The 18,505-nt window shown below is 42.9% G+C and overlaps 2 protein-coding genes across 3 annotated transcripts; both read left to right on the forward strand.

The window, feature by feature from the left end:
* The first annotated feature begins 99 nt into the window (after positions 1–99).
* On the forward strand, positions 100–8,079 carry pom121 (POM121 transmembrane nucleoporin). 2 transcript variants are annotated; one of them, XM_020598363.1, is made up of 14 exons: positions 100–702; positions 1,200–1,406; positions 2,495–2,644; positions 2,914–2,994; positions 3,091–3,262; positions 3,352–3,440; positions 3,526–3,605; positions 3,725–3,846; positions 3,961–4,060; positions 4,430–4,702; positions 4,824–5,249; positions 5,376–6,257; positions 6,451–6,549; positions 7,071–8,079. In XM_020598363.1, exons 1-14 carry the CDS (start codon positions 137–139, stop codon positions 7,169–7,171), a joined length of 3,348 nt encoding a protein of 1,115 aa, XP_020454019.1. In that variant the 5' UTR covers positions 100–136; the 3' UTR covers positions 7,172–8,079. The 2 variants fall into 2 exon arrangements, with proteins under 2 accessions (XP_020454019.1, XP_020454018.1); XM_020598362.1 differs by having other exon boundaries at positions 101–702; positions 4,824–6,257.
* A 1,583-nt stretch (positions 8,080–9,662) lies between these two features.
* On the forward strand, positions 9,663–18,269 carry tbl2 (transducin beta like 2). Its single transcript, XM_020598365.1, has 7 exons — positions 9,663–9,886; positions 10,961–11,082; positions 11,462–11,646; positions 12,302–12,453; positions 14,094–14,220; positions 15,256–15,408; positions 17,644–18,269. The coding sequence occupies exons 1-7, from the start codon at positions 9,760–9,762 to the stop codon at positions 18,101–18,103; spliced, it is 1,326 nt and encodes a 441-aa protein (XP_020454021.1). The 5' UTR covers positions 9,663–9,759; the 3' UTR covers positions 18,104–18,269.
* The last annotated feature ends 236 nt before the right edge of the window (positions 18,270–18,505 follow it).

Raw genomic sequence — 18,505 nt, forward strand, 5'->3', positions numbered from 1 at the left:
CATAGTAGGTGCATAAGCATCTGTAAAGTAGTTCGTCAATTGTACAGAAGGGGCGATAATGCAGCAGCTCTCAGATGCCAACGTACCATAAAAAAAATAGAGAAGAAGAACAAGAAGAAGAGTAGCATGACGGGATATGAGAGTGCTCCGGCGGCGGATTGCCGCCATGTCACCTAAGGAGAAACATTTAGCTCTCATCTCCGTTTTAGGCATAGTTAGTCTAGCTCTTTATTGTATTCCTGCTTTTATTTACGTGGCTTTACTTATCGCAGTTTTTTGTATTTTGTGTTATTATCACAGCGGAGAACCGCTTCCCCCCCGGTTAGGCCCGAATCTACGTGCTGGACTGAACGTCCGGCGCTGGTTGTTGAGTTTGGGGCTGACCGGCGTGTCGGTGGCTGCACAGAGGAGACCGAAGAGTAACGTTAGCAATAACAGAGCCGAGCTCCGGGATTCGGGGTGGCAATTAAGACAAAGACTAAGTGAAACTGGGATTTATCGGAGGGAAGCCTTGGCAACGGACTCGTTTCTTTTCAGCCCTCGGGATTTCCTCATGGGGAGCTACATCGGGAAACCCGACAGTCCAGTCACTGACTCTGAGAGGCTGGGAGCAGGGAGAAATCCCCGAGAACAACTACGAGAGAAACTGTCCAGACCCAATCACGCGGTCTATACTCCCAACAGGAGGCTGTCATTTACTGGGTATGTTCATGATCAAATGGCACTATATCAACATAAGATAGTCCAGGAGGCGGTAACGTCAGGGTCTGTGGCATTCGGGAGATTAGGGTCAAATGCTTAATCATTAAACTAAACTTTAGCAAGTATTTGATCAGCACACTCAAGAAAGAAATTTAGTAAAGTTAGCTGCCTATTGATGAAGCTGTGTGTATGTCTGCAGGTTCAACGGGTTTACCATAATAGCAAAGTCATTTAAAAGTTACAATACAAGCACGATGTGTCAAATGATTTGTTTGTAAATATCCTCCCTTTTCTCATATGAGCGCCAACGTTTTGGCTTTGGTTGTGGTTTTTTCACTGTAATAGCAAAGCAATGTGAGTTGAAATACTGGATTCTGCTCAGGGAAATGTAGATATTTGTGTGATCACAGATATTTTCAATGAGTCTGTGTATGATGTAGATGGGTGTTGTTTAAAAATGTTTACATTATGCATTATCCTGATTTTGTCCCTGGCAGGGAGCCTCTGAGCACGGTGGCCGGTTTCACCATCACCCCCAAGCGTCACTACCCCCTGCAGCAGCCGGGCGTCTCATCAGTAGGAGTTCTTCCTCCAGTCAAGTGGGATGGCTTCAGGAAGAAAAACATTCTCAGTCCCCGCAATTCCCCTGCTGCCCTCAGTCCGGTCACTGTAAAGATCGCCAGACCCGACCACAGCTCCCCCAGGTTCGGTCTGCCATCATACCAGCGTTTTTATTATTTAGTGCATTATCTAGGAATAAACCACATACAGTGTACATTAATTACATCCTTGTTATTTTCAAAGTTAGATAATCAGAGTCAAAGGTGTATTATTGATCTGAGGTGTTGTAACAGAGACATTTAAAGATCAGCCTGCATATGTAACTGTAAATATTTAGATAATTACATATATACAGTTGAACTCAGTTTTACACAACTCCTGACATTTAATCCTATAAGAATTCCCTGTTTTAGGGCAGTTAAGATCAATACTTTATTTTAAGAATTTGAAATGTCAGAATAATAGCAGAGAAAAACATTTATGTCAGATTTGATTTCATTCATTACATTCCCAGTGAGTCAGACATTTACATACACTCGGTTAGTATTTGGTAGCATTGCCTTAAAACAGTTTAACTTGGGTCAAACGTTTTGGGATGCCTTCCACAAGCTTCTTACAATAAGTTGCTGGAATTTTAGCTCCTTCCTCCTGACAGAACGGCTGGAACTGAGTCAGGTCTGTAGGCCTCCTTGCTTGCACATGCTTTTTTAGTTGTGCCCACAAATGTTATATTGGATTTAGGTCAGGACTTTGTGATGGCCACTCCAGTACCTTGATTTTGTTGTCCTTAAGCCATTTTGCCACAAACTAGGAAGTATGCTTGGGGCTAATTTGGAAGATCCATTTGTGACCAAGCTTTAATTTGCTGGCTGATGTCTTGAGATGTTGCTTCAATACATCCACATCATCACTTATTCTCAGATGTGAGGATTTGTTACCTCTCTCTGCTTTTTTTTTAATCATTGTAAACTGAATATCTTGGGGTTGTGGGCTGTTAGAACCAGCTATTTGGGTTCAGGGAAATTGTTCCACTGTCTTCTAACAATTTATAGATTAACTTATGGTTAATTGATTCATCAATAAACTAAAATAACAATAGCAGATTAAATTGTTATTTACAACTCTGGTGAGTGTCGGTGCCACAGATAGTGGCCGTGTCTCACTGGACTGCAGAAAACCCTGATTTGTGCTGTTTGATTGTTAACACTTAACTGTATCCTGTTTTACTTAGTTTGCAGCAGCTGAGTTGTGCAGGACTCCCCAGGGCCCCCCCAGACCCCTGCTCCAGAGAAAGCGTCCTCAGGGTGTTGAAGGAAAGCCGCAAGAGAGAAGTGGAGGATGAAGACAGGAGCTTCACAACAGAGCAGAGAAGCAAAAGGAGGTACCAGCTTGAAGACTGTGTGTGCTTCAGTCACTGTGTCTGACCTCTCAACTTTTCATGTCAAGTAACTGTGTGTTTTGGTTTTTGTATAAATACTCAAAGGGTTTAGCTTGTTATGTTTGGTAATAGATTTTTTTTCCTTTTTATTTGACATAAATTGAATAGTTTTAATATAAAGAACAGATGTTACTCAGGGCTTAGTTCATACATTTATTGAATTGAAGTGTTATATATGTTTGTAATAAATTAATACATTTTCATTTCCAAAGGCGCAATGATAGCGGTGGAAGCGCCCACTCTGCTTTTGAATCTGTTTTGCCCAATGGAACACCGTCACAGCTGGTCCCTAAGTGAGTTCAGCTCTTTGTGTTGTACTAACTGTATGAAGTACAGTGTAGTGTGGCTGTCGAAATATAGGTGGAAATGCTTTCCTTTCTTTCTTCCAGACCGGGAAGCCTGAAAAGAGGGATGACCTCACTGGTGGAGGAGTCCACCATGAAGAGGTCTCGCACCTCCTCCATCAGCTCTGTTAGTGTGGTCCATGCTCCCAGAGGAACCCCATGCACAAGAAGAAACCCTATCCATAGCTCCTACAGCTCTTCCCTAGGCTTCACCCAGGTAACCTTTACCTGCTGCATGGCAGTGTACATGACCCTGCAGAGATAAAATTACCTTGTTAAGCTTTGTCTCCACATTTACTTTCACAGTGGAAGAAGCCATCAGCGCCCAGCTCCTCTCTGTCCAGCCCGGAGTCATCACGGTCTCAGACTCCAGAGGGAGCCTCCAAGAGACCCAGGTATGTGTCTGCAGGTTTCCCGCTTAGTGCAGTTGTCCATATCGAATCTAATATTAGAGTTTGTAAATTGCGGTTTCATTACTAGAGAGGATGACGGGCAGTCTCCCAGCTCAGTGTCCTCACTGAGGTCAAACCAGGCAGCCTCCGACAAGGCACCAGTTACTTGTAAGTTTCTCATCTAGAAGTCATTGTACAGACATAGATATTGTGATTTGTTATTTAATTGGGTTAAAGTTAAAGGTGATGGATTTAGCTTTATTGTCTGTTATATGATGATGTTGCAGCCAAACTGACTTCAGTCACCAAGGTCCCTGTCACTACTTCGGTAGACTCAACTGATAGTGGCGGGAAGAGAAAACGGAAGATCCAGCTGGTTTCCAGCCACCGAGACGATTGCATCTCTCTAGTAAATAGTGCTACTTTCTCAGACTTCATGCTCCCAGAAATCCTTGGCTATAAAGTAGTGTGTTACAGTGACCTAGATTGCCTTCTTTGATTCCCCACTCTTGTTGATTTGCAGCCCCCGCCCCCCGAGCTGGGCTACACCATCACTGTGAAAGACCTAGACGAAGAGAAAAAGGCTGCCATCAGCAAGATCCAGAAAGTCCTGGAAGTGCCTGGTGAGCAATAACAGGAATAAACTATTTAACTTGTCTTCTTTGTTAATATCTGCACTGTTTGGTTCCTGCTGTGCTGTTACTCTCCATGTACATATACAGACTGAAATGCTGCAGTGAGATTAAGTACTTGATTTTAATACTGCCTCCTGAGGGGTGCTGAAATTTACCTCCCAGAATGCACCGCCAGAGCGGGCGCGCTGTAGTGAGAACACACAGAGCCCATGACAAGTGTCATTTAGTGTGACATGTTTCGGTAGGTTCCTGTAATAGAAAAACCCTCTTAGGTCTGAACAGTGTAGTATGGCTGTTAGCTGGATAAACCCTCAAATTGACCTCTGACCCCTCTCCTGTTAATTTGTCCTTGTATAGCTCCGGAGCCAGAGCAGCCTGCTTCTCCCCCAACCACAGCTTTTACCCAGCTCATCTCCTCTACCAGCTCTAGCACCACCCCCACCCTGAGCAGCCTTTTGGCAGCTCCTCTGCCCACAGCCTCTGTTGCTGCCTTCTCAGTCATCAACCTGGATCCCAGCCCAGGCAGCAGTGTCAGCACAGCACCTGCTGCCTCTAACCCACTGTTGGAGGCTTTGAAAATGAAGACTAGCTCTCCTGCTAGCTCCGCATCTGCTGCCAGCACAACTGCAGGTACAGACACGTTCATATATCATCTCCAGAGCATCTCATGGATCTCATGACATATCTTGGTCATTTACACAGTACATTATGACATGTTTTTCCCTCCATCACTGGCTTGTTTTGTCTTTAGTATCTGCATCCACCACACAAGTACAACCCACTGGCTTAACACTGAAGGCTTCAACGGCAGTGGATGCCCCACAATTCACCCCTGCCTCCCAGTCTCAGTCATCCACTGCTGGCCTGGAGCAGCCCTCTGCTTTTACTCAGGTCCTGGGTCAGTTTCCCAAGGCAACCAGTGGCACCCCACCTGTAGCAGGTCTGTTTGGACTGGCCAGCCAGAACAGTACCCCTTCTGCTTCTACAGCCTCTAACCCAGTCACTGCTCCTGGTGCCCCAGCCAGCACCTCCAAGTCAGTCAGCAACACAAACCCTGTACTGGCTTCAGGGTTTAAACCCATCTTTGCCATCACCACCGCCTCTTCAGCTACATCTACTCCAGAGAGCAAACCACCAGTCCAAGATTTCAAGCCCATCTTTGGAGGTGCCACTGCAGGTGCTGGTTTTGGACAGCCTCCATCACTCACAACCATCAACACAACCCCTATGGTTTCTTCGAGTAGTACATTGATATTTGGTGGACCAATAAGCAGCACAACATCTGCCCCATCTGTTTTTCCAGGCTTAAGCAACACCACCACCGGAATAGCCTCCTCCAGCTCCATAACCACCACACAGCCAGCAGCACAGCCAGCTGTGAAGTCCCTTTTTGGAAACTGGTCCACCCCATCCACAACAAGTACCAGCTCAGCCTCAGCCCCTAATACAGGAAGCACCTTCCAATTTGGAACCGTTACCACCACTGCTGCAGCTGCCCCGGCTGCTTCTACCACAGCCTCCAGCAACAGCACCTTCACATTTGGTGTTGGTCACCCAGACACTCAAGATGCTAACCAGAAGATGTTCGCCTTTGGCCAGAAAACAAAAACTGCTTCGTTTGGAGGCTTTGCCATGTCTACCACCACCTCCACCACCACTGCTGCTGCTGCCGCTGCCACCACTCAGTCCACTTTCCCTTTTGGGAAGCCGTCATTTGAAGCAGCAGGAGCGCAGTCGACCTTTGGCTCCTCAGCAGCACCACCAAAACCATTTACCTTTGGAAGTGGCGGAGCTTCATCCACACCTGCCTCCCACCCTGCCCCACCTCCTTTCGCTTTTGGGGCAGCAGCTGCCACCACAGCTACCACCTTTGGGACCCCAGCTAAACCAGCATTTGGAGCCGGTTCTACGGGTTTTGGTTTCGGTGGCACCACCACTCCCTCAGCAGCACCGAGCTTCGGTGCAGTATCCCAGGCTCAGAGCTCCTCCTCAGCCATCTTTACATTTGGAAGTTCTGCTGCTGCTCAGCCAGCTCCCTCTGTCCCTGCTCAGCAGGCATCCAGTGGCTTTAGCTTTGGTGCTGGTATGTCGTGCCCTCAGTTTGGAACACCAGTCTCCAATAATCCTGTGCCACAGATGGGAGGCTTTAACTTTGGGGCTGCTGCTGCAGACAAACCAGTTTTTGGTGAGTTTGTTTTAGAGTTCTTCTAGTTTCTTTGTAGTTTAGATTTCTTTCTTTCATAAATATCTTGGTTTTACTGATATTTTAATGTTGCTTCAAGAACTGGCTTACATTTGTTTCATCTCTCAGTAGACTTCAGTGGTTTAGCCCCATTGTTTGTTGGATTTATTCAAGTTTTGTGCTGCTTTTTCTGCAGGGACGTCTACACCATCCTTTGTTCAGAGTACTGCTGCAGGTCCAATTCCCTTTAGAAGCCCTGCAACTCCAGTCCAAGGCTTCAGTGCTAGTCCTTTTGGTAAGTCCTTATTGCTGCTTAGGTGATGATAAATAGTACTAACAGTTAGATTTGTTTTCCTCTGCTGGTGTTTCTCTATATTTAAAGCTGATCCACTGACCAGATAACTCAGAATATATCTGTTTTGTGTGAACCATGTTTACTGAAGAATTATCATTTAAAGTGACCTACCTGCAATGGAAGTATGGAGTGATCTGTATAAAAGAGGGCAGGGCAGAGTAGCTGAACACCTAGAGGTGTTTGCTAAATGGGTCCCAAAACGGAGAGCATCATTTACTGTTTTGCTGTCCAGTGTGATCACTGCAGTTTCAGGAGCCAGGCAGTTAATTGTCTGACCCTTAACTAAATAAAATACAGTTGTATGACTTGGAAATTAGAGGAACTGACCTAGTAACAAACCAGAATCATATATTTATATGACAATGTTAAGAATCAGAAAGAGGAAGAGTAAAAGAGAAGTCACTTATTGCTGTTTCTTAGAAATTACACTTCTTAACATGCCTTGTGTGGTTTATTATCAGGGTCTCCAGCGGCTCCCTCCTTCTCTATTGGAGCCGGATCAAAGCCATCTGGATCACGGCAGAGGCTGCAGGCACGGAGGCAACACAACAGAAAGAAGTAACTTGCTACATGTGTCCAACACTGCTTTCCCAGGACTTCACCTGCTGCTGATATGGCTAATCTGGCTAGCATTGTTCTGTTCCAAGCCCGACATCCCCCATCCAGCCCGCCACCATGCCCTCTGCTTCCTTTGCCCTTCTCTAGTGGGTTGTGTCGACCCAAAATGCGGTGTTTGCAGAGGAGTTAGAAAGAGCACACCAGCTTGCTGAGTTCATGCTGCCTGGATGACTATGTGACCTAGTGAGGGAACGTAGCACTGAGGAGACAGAATCCAGAACATTGTATTATACTTGAGGAGTGAGAAAAGACAGCGGAGAAGTTTTGATTCTGAACAAAAGCATATCCAAAGTTGTTTTTCCTTTTACAGTATGTGGACACTCCCGTTGGTTCGTCTTAAGTAGAGAGTTGAGTCAGGCAAAGACATGGAGCCTCGACTCAAACATTTATTTTTTTACATGAACGCTCATTGGTTTGTATGTTACCAAATATTTGAGTACATTCTCTGAGTGAGTCTGAGTAGGGTGAAATGCACAGTTGATTCAGAAAAGGTACACAACACTGACGTTTGCATTTTAAATTATTTTTTTAATTGGCTATCTGATCCTGTAAATGAATGGTGTTTCTGCACTTAAGGACAATTTAGTAAATGTCTTAATGTAGATGGTGCAGATGCTTGTGTTCTTATTTCATACTGTTTGTCATTGCAAGCATTCCTCCGTTGTCCCCTATGGGCAGAATATTCTTTTTTTTTTTTTTTTTTTTTTTAAATACTGATTTCCAACACTGATGTAATGATCAGGTCAGTATGTGATTAAGATGACTGCTCTTGAATTGTGCTGACAAACCAAAGCCAATTATTCAACTTCATGCCTGTGAAACGAATCTGTAATCTTTTATCTCCTATTTAAATCCTGAGATGTGTGTTTGTGCCAGACTACCGCTCTTTACTCCCAGGCATTGAATCTTTGTTCATTCACTGAAAAATAACAAATCTTGACAGGATCAGCTAGAGCTGGACGTAAACTTCTGTTAATACAGACATTCCTGTTTAAATAGTGTGCACAGCAACACATTATTCCCTTTTCTGAAATGCCACTGCTATAATAGATTACAAGAGATTTACCTGCAGTTAGACTGACTAAAATACACTGTTGAACTGCAAAGCCTTTTATCCATTTCATAATTTCAGAAATTCTCATTACGGTGCAGGGAGTTTTGGATCCTGTGTTGTGTCTCACATGCACCATGAGTTTTATTTAAACAAGCAAACGTGACGGCAGATCCACTGATGTCAGCAGTTAGTCTTTTTATCAGAATGATCTCTGTTCTAGTAGTAATCTTGTGAAAAGTGAGCAGTTTTTGATGGTTGATTTTGATAATAAAAACTGAGTTTTGGATGTTCCGACAAGAAAAGCATTTAACCTTCCAAAAACCCATTCTGTTACTCTCCTCTTATGAGAGCAGGCTACTCAGATTTGAAGGGTTTCTCTTTCCAACTGCTGTGCTGAGATCTCTCCACCAGAGCTCTATGGAATTGAGATTGGTGTCTGAAGCAGCAAAGCAACCCCAAAGGACCGGGTTCTGTTCTTTTAAGGCCTCAGTTTGTTTTTTTGAAAACAGAATTATGTACTCGACCAGAAAGCTCTATTTTAGTCTCATCTGTCCACAGGACATTGTCCCAGAAGGACTGTGGCTTCCTCAGGTAGGTTTTTTATGTTTGTGTTAGCAGCTTGGGTATAACAAGTACTGGTGAATAACTTGAAATAAGATGACAAACATTAAAATCAAATGCAATAAGATATAATGTGTAGAAATGAAATAAGTAAAATGTAGCAAATATTAATGAAATGACCTTAACAAATCTGAAAACTACAGGCATGAGAATAAGACTTACCCTAATCCTTTAACCCCCTTCGTCTCCCTCACACCATTGGCTATAAACTCCTTGACAATGTTGCGCCCAGTGGACACAGGGACTCTGGAGATGAACGTTTAGCCTTGAGACTGTCCAGGTTTTTCCACTATTGTGGTTCTCATTCCTCAGACAATCCCTTGCATTTTTTTCCCCTCCATGCTCAGTGTGGTCCAGACGACACAGCTGAGTCAACTTTTCTCTATTTTAAGTGGTTGCAAGTGTATTACAGTATTAATTAGTGGTATGTGTATTTGAAACCTCCCAGAGACATGAGAACTAGATTCATGAACATAAATCTCTTATGTGTTCATATTCACATTTCCACGTTGTGTTACACAATGTTTATACTGTTTTCACACTGGTAAACACTAGATATCATCAGTGAAAGTGGTCAGATGTGTGAGTGATGTTGGGTGGCTGTGTGGTGAGGGGATCTACAGTGGGCTTGCGCCTTCCGAAGAATTTCTCAGAAGATCCCAGAAGAACAAAAAACCCCAAAATTGTGATCTAGAGCTCCACGCCAGTCCGTTAGAGGGCGGTAGTACAATAGTAACTGTTATTTCAGTTTGCCACCAAAGAGAGAAAGAAGATGAGGACGCATGCGCTGCGCTTTTGTAGTGGTAGCCAACCAGTAAACGTTAGCGGTATAAAATACGTGGCAGAAAGCTGTCGATATGGAGGTTGCTGCTCTGCTTGTCTTGACTGTGTTGCTGGGTGCACTGATTGTTCTAGTCGCATTAGCAGTGGGCAGACGAAAAGGGGAGTTAAGAGAGGAGACGGACCTGGCAGAGGAGTTTGCCGGTAAGAGCTAAATTAGCTTAAGCTAACGTTAACTCAAGACCTATCATATGTCACATATGAACTCAGCTAGCGGTGACTGGAGGGCGGTGAGCCACCAACTATGTCACTGACTTTGTGGTTATGGAGGGCGGTGAACCACCAACTATGTCACTGACTTTGTGGTAATTGACAGGATAGGTTGCTTTTGCTGTGTTAATTGATAACGACAGTCACCAGAGGAATAGTGTGCCTGTGATATTTTTATGCAAGCACACGAATTCGTGAAGCGAGTAGCAAAAAACTTAAGCAGCCATTAATTAGTTGACGGACCAGTTCCTTGACCCCTTCTTCTGTAGTGATTGCTTATTGATTATGTAGCATTTATCATGGACAGCCACTTTATATTTCATTCTTTTTCCATCCTTGTGGGTTATTCTAAAACAAGATACAGCCTAAAGCAAATTAAAGAGCATAAAGGGAGCAATAAATAAGGCACAAACCAGGCAAACGTGCGCTCAGTTCATGTTTTTTTTTTTACATACAGTAGCTGATACCAAACAGTTGAGTCAGCACCTCCTAAAAACAAAAAAGCACTGAACCTCATCACCTTCATGAAGGCAGGAGTTATATATTATTTATATGGCTAGAAACATCTGCGAGCTGTGATATCTGACCCAAAGTACTGACTTAGTAGTAGTGCATGTGCCACAATTACTGTTTAAATTTTAATCTGATTTATAAATTGAAATAAAAGGGAACAGTTATTAACATTTGAAGAAAGTTTCCATTTTTATGTCTTGTCACTGCAGGGATTTTATTACTTATTTTTACTTCAGAAATCAACATGGGTTTCCAAATGTTTGCATACAACAGTAAAGGCATTAAGAAATATATAAAATAAGTAAGGTAATGTAGAAAGACACACATACTGTGCATAGGATTAACACAAAATTTTGCCTTATTGTCTGTTCCTATTCATCCAACACCTGCTGTGTGTCAGAGACGTTTAAAACAGTGACAGATGCTGGTACTTAGTTTCACTACCTGATGTAGTATGAATAGAAGTGTTCTTCAGTGCTCCTGTTTGTCTGGCAGCTGAAGGCAGTGGTGTGAAGGGCCCTGCATCCAAGAAACAGAAGCCGGAGAAGCAGCGTAGCCGTAAGGATAAAAGTTCACAGCACAGTTTCAGCCATCCGCTGTTGGCATCCTCACTGAAGGTAAACTGGACCACACACTGACACACACACACACACACACACACTGTAAGGGCCTCTTAGTACATCAGGGACATACGTATGTGTCAACATCTCAAAGGTCCTATTGTATGTCTATCTAGTCTCTTATTGATATAAATGGTATTGACAAAATATTAGAAACTGCAGCCTCAAAATGACCTTTACGTTGAATGAACACCTCTAAAACCTCATAAACAGTATAATCTTCATCAAAACAGGATTATTCACAGAGTTGCTGTATTGAATGCATTTGTTTTAGCTAGATGGACCCAATAAACAGCTAACTGAGTGTATTTCTGGTTCGGTTTCTTAAAGATTTACATTTTCACCATTCTTTGTGTATTTTTGTCCATGTTTTCAGGCCCACAGTGGGAATGTGACATGCCTTGATTTCAGCAGTAATGGGAAGTACTTGGCGTCCTGTGCTGATGACCGCACTGTCCGCATCTGGAGCACCAAAGACTTTCTGGAGCGGGAACACAAGTGTCTGAGAGCCAATGTGGAGCTGGATCATGCTACACTGGTCCGCTTCAGCCCAGACTCCAGGTCCCTCCTTCTATCTCACTATTGTTGCTCACTGATATATCGAGAAAGCATAGCGTCAAAGGCAGTAGTTATGGAAGTTGTTCATTACATTCAAGTAGAGATATTTAATTTACAATGATATTATTAAAAGAGGGAAAATTACATTTGAGAAACTGAAACCAGAGAGTTTGTGATTGCTTTGCTTGGTAAATCACTTTAAGATCAATCACAATAGTTGTGGTAATTTTCTCTTGGTCAGTTCAGCAGCTCATTGTTCCAGCAGTAATCTGTAAATAAAGATTAGAGGTTCTTTACTGAAGAAAATCAGATCCACTTCATTTAAAGTAATTTACATTTAATGTTGTTCTGCAAAACAATCCACTTGATTAAAAGATGAGCTAGTTTTGTGCCAGCCAGTATTGTTGTGTTTTGATTTGGTGTCTTGTTGTTCCCCACATCTTTTTATAAAGAGTCTGTTCTTACAAACGCTACACTACTCTCTAAATCAGGATGCTGTCTGTTGGTACGGTTTTAGTTTTCACATCATACTCCAGTAAAATATGTAACCAGAGCAGAATTCTTGAAGAGAAATAGCACTGGTTCATCTTTAGGTCATTTTTACAGGCATATGGTAACCCCACCACCCCCTCCACTGGCTCTCACCTTTTCACTGCAGGGCATTTATCACCTGGTTGGCCAACGGAGACACCATTCGAATCTTCAAAATGATCAAAAAAGATGACGGAACCTTCGGTTTCAAAGCTGCAGCTGAGGACTTCCCACAGAAACACAAGGCTCCTATCCTCAACATTGGCATTGCAGAGACAGGTATAAAACGCATGAAATATATTATGGCTGTATGTTTAAGTCAGTAATACACAAGTATACAAAGGGCATTTCTGTATTTTTTCCCCTTCAATTTGGATGTTACCAGGACAAAGTAAAATTCAAAATACAATTTTGCCCATTGCTAAAATGTATTGATCACTTATTTTAATAAAGAGACCATTTTAAAACAATGTATCCTTTAGGACACTAGGTGAAGTTCCCCCACCATTCATTCTCTCTTTCACTTTCACATCAAATCAAATCAAATCAAATTGTATTTGTATAGCGCCAAATCACAACAAAAGTCATCTCAGGACACTTTACAAAGTAAGGTCTAGACCTTACTGTTATCAATATTATTACATAGGGAAAACCCAACAAATCCCCCTTGAGCAAGCACTTGGCGACAGTGGGGAGGAAAAACTCCCTTTAACGGAAGAAACCTCCGACAGACCCCGGCTCTTGGTGGGCGGCCTTCTGCCTCGACCGGTTGGGGTGAGTGGATAGAGGAGAGACAAAAGAAGAAAAGCAACAAGACACAACAATCAAACACTGATCAGGTCGATGTGGCCGGTGACTGCTCGTCAGAGATATAGAGCTCCAGGGCAACCTGCAGAAAGTTACAGGGAGAGAGAGAGAGGACACACTACGGGAGAGAGGAGAAACAAAGTTAGTAATGTGTAATGGGGGCATATAGAAGCATAGGGAGAGAGAGGAGAGCGCCTCCTGAACTGAGACTGGGAGTTGGTTCCATAGGAGAGGAGCTTGATAGCTAAAGGCTCTGCCTCCCATTCTGCTTCTGTGGACTCTAGGAACCACAAGTAAACCTGCACTCTGAGAGTGAAGTGCTCTGTTAGGATGATAAGGCTCTACGAGGTCTTTAAGATATGATGGAGCCTTGTCATTAAGGGCTTTGTATGTTAGGAGAAGGATTTTGAATTCTATTCTGAATTTTACAGGGAGCCAGTGGAGAGAAGCTAATATGGGAGAGATATGCTCTCTCTTGCTAGTTCCTGTCAGTACTCTGGCTGCAGCATTTTGGATTAACTGGAGGCTTTTTAGGGGATTATTGGGACATCCTGATAGTAAAGAGTTACAGTAGTCCAGCCTGGAAGTAACAAATGCATGGACCAGTTTTTCAGCATCACTTTGAGACAGGATGCTCGAACTTGTCTTCCAGCACTGGTTCTTCTTGGACTAATCAGCTATCTGAAAACGAAACATTGCTTTTAACACCACAAAACATTACACAACATGTGCAACCCTCATACTGGTATCGCTGTAGTGAGAATGCAGCTTTATCTCACAGCACAAGTGTGTCTGAATTTTACAAATCACATTTTTAGGTGTGTAAATGTGCATTTTGTTAGACTTTCAGTCAGTCATTTTGCACATGAGGCTGCATTGCTACATTTCTCATCCTCCCACCCTGCTTTGAATCATCATGCACATGAATTTGTGTTTAAAAAAAAAAAAAAAAAGGTACCTTCTGTACATGAAATCGGGTGTTAGTTGTTGCAGCCTTGATGTTTCCATTTGACTGATCAGCAACAAGCTGCCTCTGACTTAGATCCTGTTTATCCAAATCCCAACATGACTGTAGTTTTACATGTTGAGCTGAGTGCATCTCTCCTCTGCAGGCAAGTTCATCATGAGTGCCTCCACTGACACCACCATCCACATTTGGGACCTGAAAGGAGAGGTACTGGCTTCTATCAACACTAACCAGATAACCAATTCTTATGCAGCCATCTCCCCATGTGGCAGGTCAGTCCTCCTCCGTCGTTATGAACCTTCCACTTGAAAGATCACATAGGGAGCTCTCATACTTGCACTGTCTCATAAATTTATATGATTCACTGTCTTGCAACATTTAATCAGACTTGATTCACTGTAGCTTTTGACACTGACACTTAAAGCAGATCAACAAATGAAGGCTGTCAAAGTAAAAACATCTTGACCAAGTGATAGTCCTGCCTCTCAGGTCACTGTAGGTTTTCCTCCATCTAAAAGTGTAATTGGATCAAATAAAGGCATCATCGGTTGGTCATTTGTGGTCATTCAGCTTGAAAAGTGGGCATACTTTCATATTTGAATTCTGTGCTAGTTTCAGGTTTCTCCCACAGGTCTGTTTTGTGTCAGAGACTCACAAGGGACAAACAAAGTCACTTTGACTTGGCCAACTTACTGATTTGAGCTTCCTCCTCCAAATCAGGGTCGGTGCTGAGTTTCTAAAATGGGCCTCATACATTTGCACCACTCACATGCGGCGTTCTTTGTGAAAACTCACCTGATTGTTTGCTTTCTGAATGATTTGTATGGTTAGTAAGACAGTGAACTATAGCCCTAGAAAATTTATTTAAAGGCTTCTTAGATATCAAAATACTGTACAGTAGTTGATATTGCTATGAAGCAGTGTTGTGAGCCAAGTTCAACTTTTTTCCGCACCCTGTGCTTGTCTTTTCACCAGAATGCTTTGTGTTGGTGCCCCTGCTGTGCCAAATGAGCTGCTGTCATAATGTCAGTCTGAACACAGCCTTAGTATGCAGCCATTGTCTCTTCTAAATGGCTTCTTTGTGAAATGACTGCGTTTCCATTTCACTGCTACAAGAGGAAAAGTAAAGAGCAGCATAACATCCATGAAAATCTTTTTTGCTGAGCTCCAGATGTTTAACTTTTTGCCTTGATTCAGTGATGTGCAGATGTTATTTATAAACCCCCTTGTTTCACATATAACATGTTTAAATCCTGTGTGACTGGTGTGTAGATAAATGTGTGTGTGCTATTCGTCCCTCTGCTCAGGTTTGTAGCGTCATGTGGCTTCACTCCTGACGTGAAGGTGTGGGAAGTTTGCTTTGGAAAGGGAGGAGAATTCAAAGAGGTGGCACGAGCGTTTGACCTGAAGGGCCACTCTGCAGGGGTTCATGCATTTGCCTTTTCCAATGACTCTCACAGGTAACAGACTTCTGTGATTACAATACAAAGTCAAGCATGTGGCTCATTCTGGTCTGAGCTCTAGCCTCAGTGCAATACCTTGTAAATATATCTTTGTATATAGTTATCTGAAAAACTCCATCTAAACTGGATATTTAATTTTTTCTTTTCCTAATGCCGATTCCTTTTTAATGTTTGCACAACCTTTTTCTTTTCTTGTTCTCTCAGTCTTATCTTGTGTACTTGTTTAGTCATTACCTTATGGAAGAGCATTGTACATACATATTGAGAGCCACTATACCGGAGTCAAATTCCTCCTCAACACACCCACACATAAACTGTGCTGGTGATAATATGGTTACAGACTCACTGGAATTGTTACTAGTCTTCTTCAGTTGGACCATCTTGGTAGAACAGTGTCAGGGGTTGGACAACTGAGCGAACCCGGTTCTCAGAGGTGACTAGTTGGTCATTTGTGGTCATTCGGCTTGAAAAGTGGGCATACATATTTGAATTCTGTGCTAGTTTCAGGTTTCTCCCACAGGTCTGTTTTGTGTCAGAGACTCACAAGGGACAAACAAAGTCACTTTGACTTGGCCAACTTACTGATTTGAGCTTCCTCCTCCAAATCAGGGTCGGTGCTGAGTTTCTAAAATGGGCCTCATACATTTGCACCACTCACATGCGGCGTTCTTTGTGAAAACTCACCTGATTGTTTGCTTTCTGAATGATTTGTATGGTTAGTAAGACAGAGAACTATAGCCCTAGAAAATTTATTTAAAGGCTTCTTAGATATCAAAATACTGTACAGTAGTTGATATTGCTATGAAGCAGTGTTGTGAGCCAAGTTCAACTTTTTTCCGCACCCTGTGCTTGTCTTTTCACCAGAATGCTTTGTGTTGGTGCCCCTGCTGTGCCAAATGAGCTGCTGTCATAATGTCAGTCTGAACACAGCCTTAGTATGCAGCCATTGTCTCTTCTAAATGGCTTCTTTGTGAAATGACTGCGTTTCCATTTCACTGCTACAAGAGGAAAAGTAAAGAGCAGCATAACATCCATGAAAATCTTTTTTGCTGAGCTCCAGATGTTTAACTTTTTGCCTTGATTCAGTGATGTGCAGATGTTATTTATAAACCCCCTTGTTTCACATATAACATGTTTAAATCCTGTGTGACTGGTGTGTAGATAAATGTGTGTGTGCTATTCGTCCCTCTGCTCAGGTTTGTAGCGTCATGTGGCTTCACTCCTGACGTGAAGGTGTGGGAAGTTTGCTTTGGAAAGGGAGGAGAATTCAAAGAGGTGGCACGAGCGTTTGACCTGAAGGGCCACTCTGCAGGGGTTCATGCATTTGCCTTTTCCAATGACTCTCACAGGTAACAGACTTCTGTGATTACAATACAAAGTCAAGCATGTGGCTCATTCTGGTCTGAGCTCTAGCCTCAGTGCAATACCTTGTAAATATATCTTTGTATATAGTTATCTGAAAAACTCCATCTAAACTGGATATTTAATTTTTTCTTTTCCTAATGCCGATTCCTTTTTAATGTTTGCACAACCTTTTTCTTTTCTTGTTCTCTCAGTCTTATCTTGTGTACTTGTTTAGTCATTACCTTATGGAAGAGCATTGTACATACATATTGAGAGCCACTATACCGGAGTCAAATTCCTCCTCAACACACCCACACATAAACTGTGCTGGTGATAATATGGTTACAGACTCACTGGAATTGTTACTAGTCTTCTTCAGTTGGACCATCTTGGTAGAACAGTGTCAGGGGTTGGACAACTGAGCGAACCCGGTTCTCAGAGGTGACTGCAATTACAAACCAGTTGGACCAGCCACTGCTTAACCTGAGCAAATACAATGCAGATGCTGTGTGTCAAACCACATATCTGTTCTTTGATTGGGTGTGGATAGAGTCGAGGGATGCTTTGTGTTAAGGGTAGGTTACGTCTGGAAAATGGTGTTGGTTATTGTGGGGCTCTGAAGATTTGTGATGGCATGGCCTGACACCCCCTTTTTGGGGCCAAATAATGGTTAAACATCATTTCACTTGTATCCTGAGCTTCCAAATGAATGCTCTCTGGAGCTTTGGCAAATTTAATTGTATGTTATTGACCATCAGAGGTGATGATAGGGTGGTTGCAAATATGTCCAAATAATTTGATAGAGCTGCTTTCCTCTGTCTCTTGATTTCAGTATGCATCACAACATTGCCATGAAATTGTTTTCATTTTATTCATTGTATTTATCAGAATGGTAACTGTCTCCAAGGATGGTACATGGAAGCTGTGGAACACGAATGTGGAGTACAAAAAGCAGCAGGATCCCTACCTCCTGAAGACTGTCCCCTGTGCGTCCTCTGAAGGTAGCCGGGTGGCCTTGTCTCCCGACGGCCGAGTGGTGGCCGTCAGTGACGGCTGTAATGTAGCTATGTACGATACTGCCAGTGGCCAGCTGGAGGAGGAACTGCATGGTGTCCACAGTGAGGAGATCACCGATGTTAAATTTGACATTAATGGGCGCTTCTTGGTGTCCAGTGGTGACAAGGCCATCCGAGTGCTTCACAATGCCCCAGGCTACCGGGCAGCTATCAGAGACATGCAAGACATGCTGAAGAAGGCCCAGAATGAGGCCATGAAGCAGAGACTGCAGCAGCAGATCGGAGAGGCTCAGAGTGCCTTGGACACTGTGCTGGCTGCTCCTGTTGATTGAAGGAGCCCTGAGAAATAACACTGATTGTTGTAATGTCCAGCTTTGACTGCGGCTCTTTTTTTTTTGCAACCTCAGCTCCATCTGCCACTAAATAATCTGATCAGGGAATAATGGAATATGCATGCCATTTTAATAAAGAATATCTTTTTATGGAAAGATTAAAATGGTTAGCATTCAGCTCTTTTTCTTTGCTACTCATTGTCCAAGAATGTTTTATGTGTAGTCTTTGCTGTTGTTGTGCCTTCTGCTGCTTTAATTTAAAGTTGCTTTCTATTCAAAAATGTGTATCACTTGTTACTTTTTTGGATGTTGGAGCTGCACTGTGCAGATTAATGCATATGGAGAGTTGGACACTAAATGGCAGTGTTTTTTTTTTTTATATTAATCTGCTATTTACCTTGA

Source organism: Monopterus albus, unplaced genomic scaffold (genome assembly GCF_001952655.1).
Source record: "Monopterus albus unplaced genomic scaffold, M_albus_1.0 scaffold38.1, whole genome shotgun sequence".
NCBI lineage: Eukaryota > Metazoa > Chordata > Actinopteri > Synbranchiformes > Synbranchidae > Monopterus > Monopterus albus.

What these genes read in the sequence shown, in the direction of transcription:
- pom121 (XM_020598362.1), top strand. Translation starts at nt 137, where the DNA reads ATGAGAGTGCTCCGGCGGCGGATTGCCGCCATGTCACCTAAGGAGAAA. An exon ending in AGGAGGCTGTCATTTACTGG is followed by an intron (nt 703 to 1,199) that starts GTATGTTCATGA and finishes TGTCCCTGGCAG; the next exon opens with GGAGCCTCTGAGCACGGTGG. An exon ending in CCCGACCACAGCTCCCCCAG is followed by an intron (nt 1,407 to 2,494) that starts GTTCGGTCTGCC and finishes TGTTTTACTTAG; the next exon opens with TTTGCAGCAGCTGAGTTGTG.
- tbl2 (XM_020598365.1), top strand. Translation starts at nt 9,760, where the DNA reads ATGGAGGTTGCTGCTCTGCTTGTCTTGACTGTGTTGCTGGGTGCACTG. An exon ending in TGTTGGCATCCTCACTGAAG is followed by an intron (nt 11,083 to 11,461) that starts GTAAACTGGACC and finishes CCATGTTTTCAG; the next exon opens with GCCCACAGTGGGAATGTGAC. An exon ending in TTTTCCAATGACTCTCACAG is followed by an intron (nt 15,409 to 17,643) that starts GTAACAGACTTC and finishes TGTATTTATCAG; the next exon opens with AATGGTAACTGTCTCCAAGG.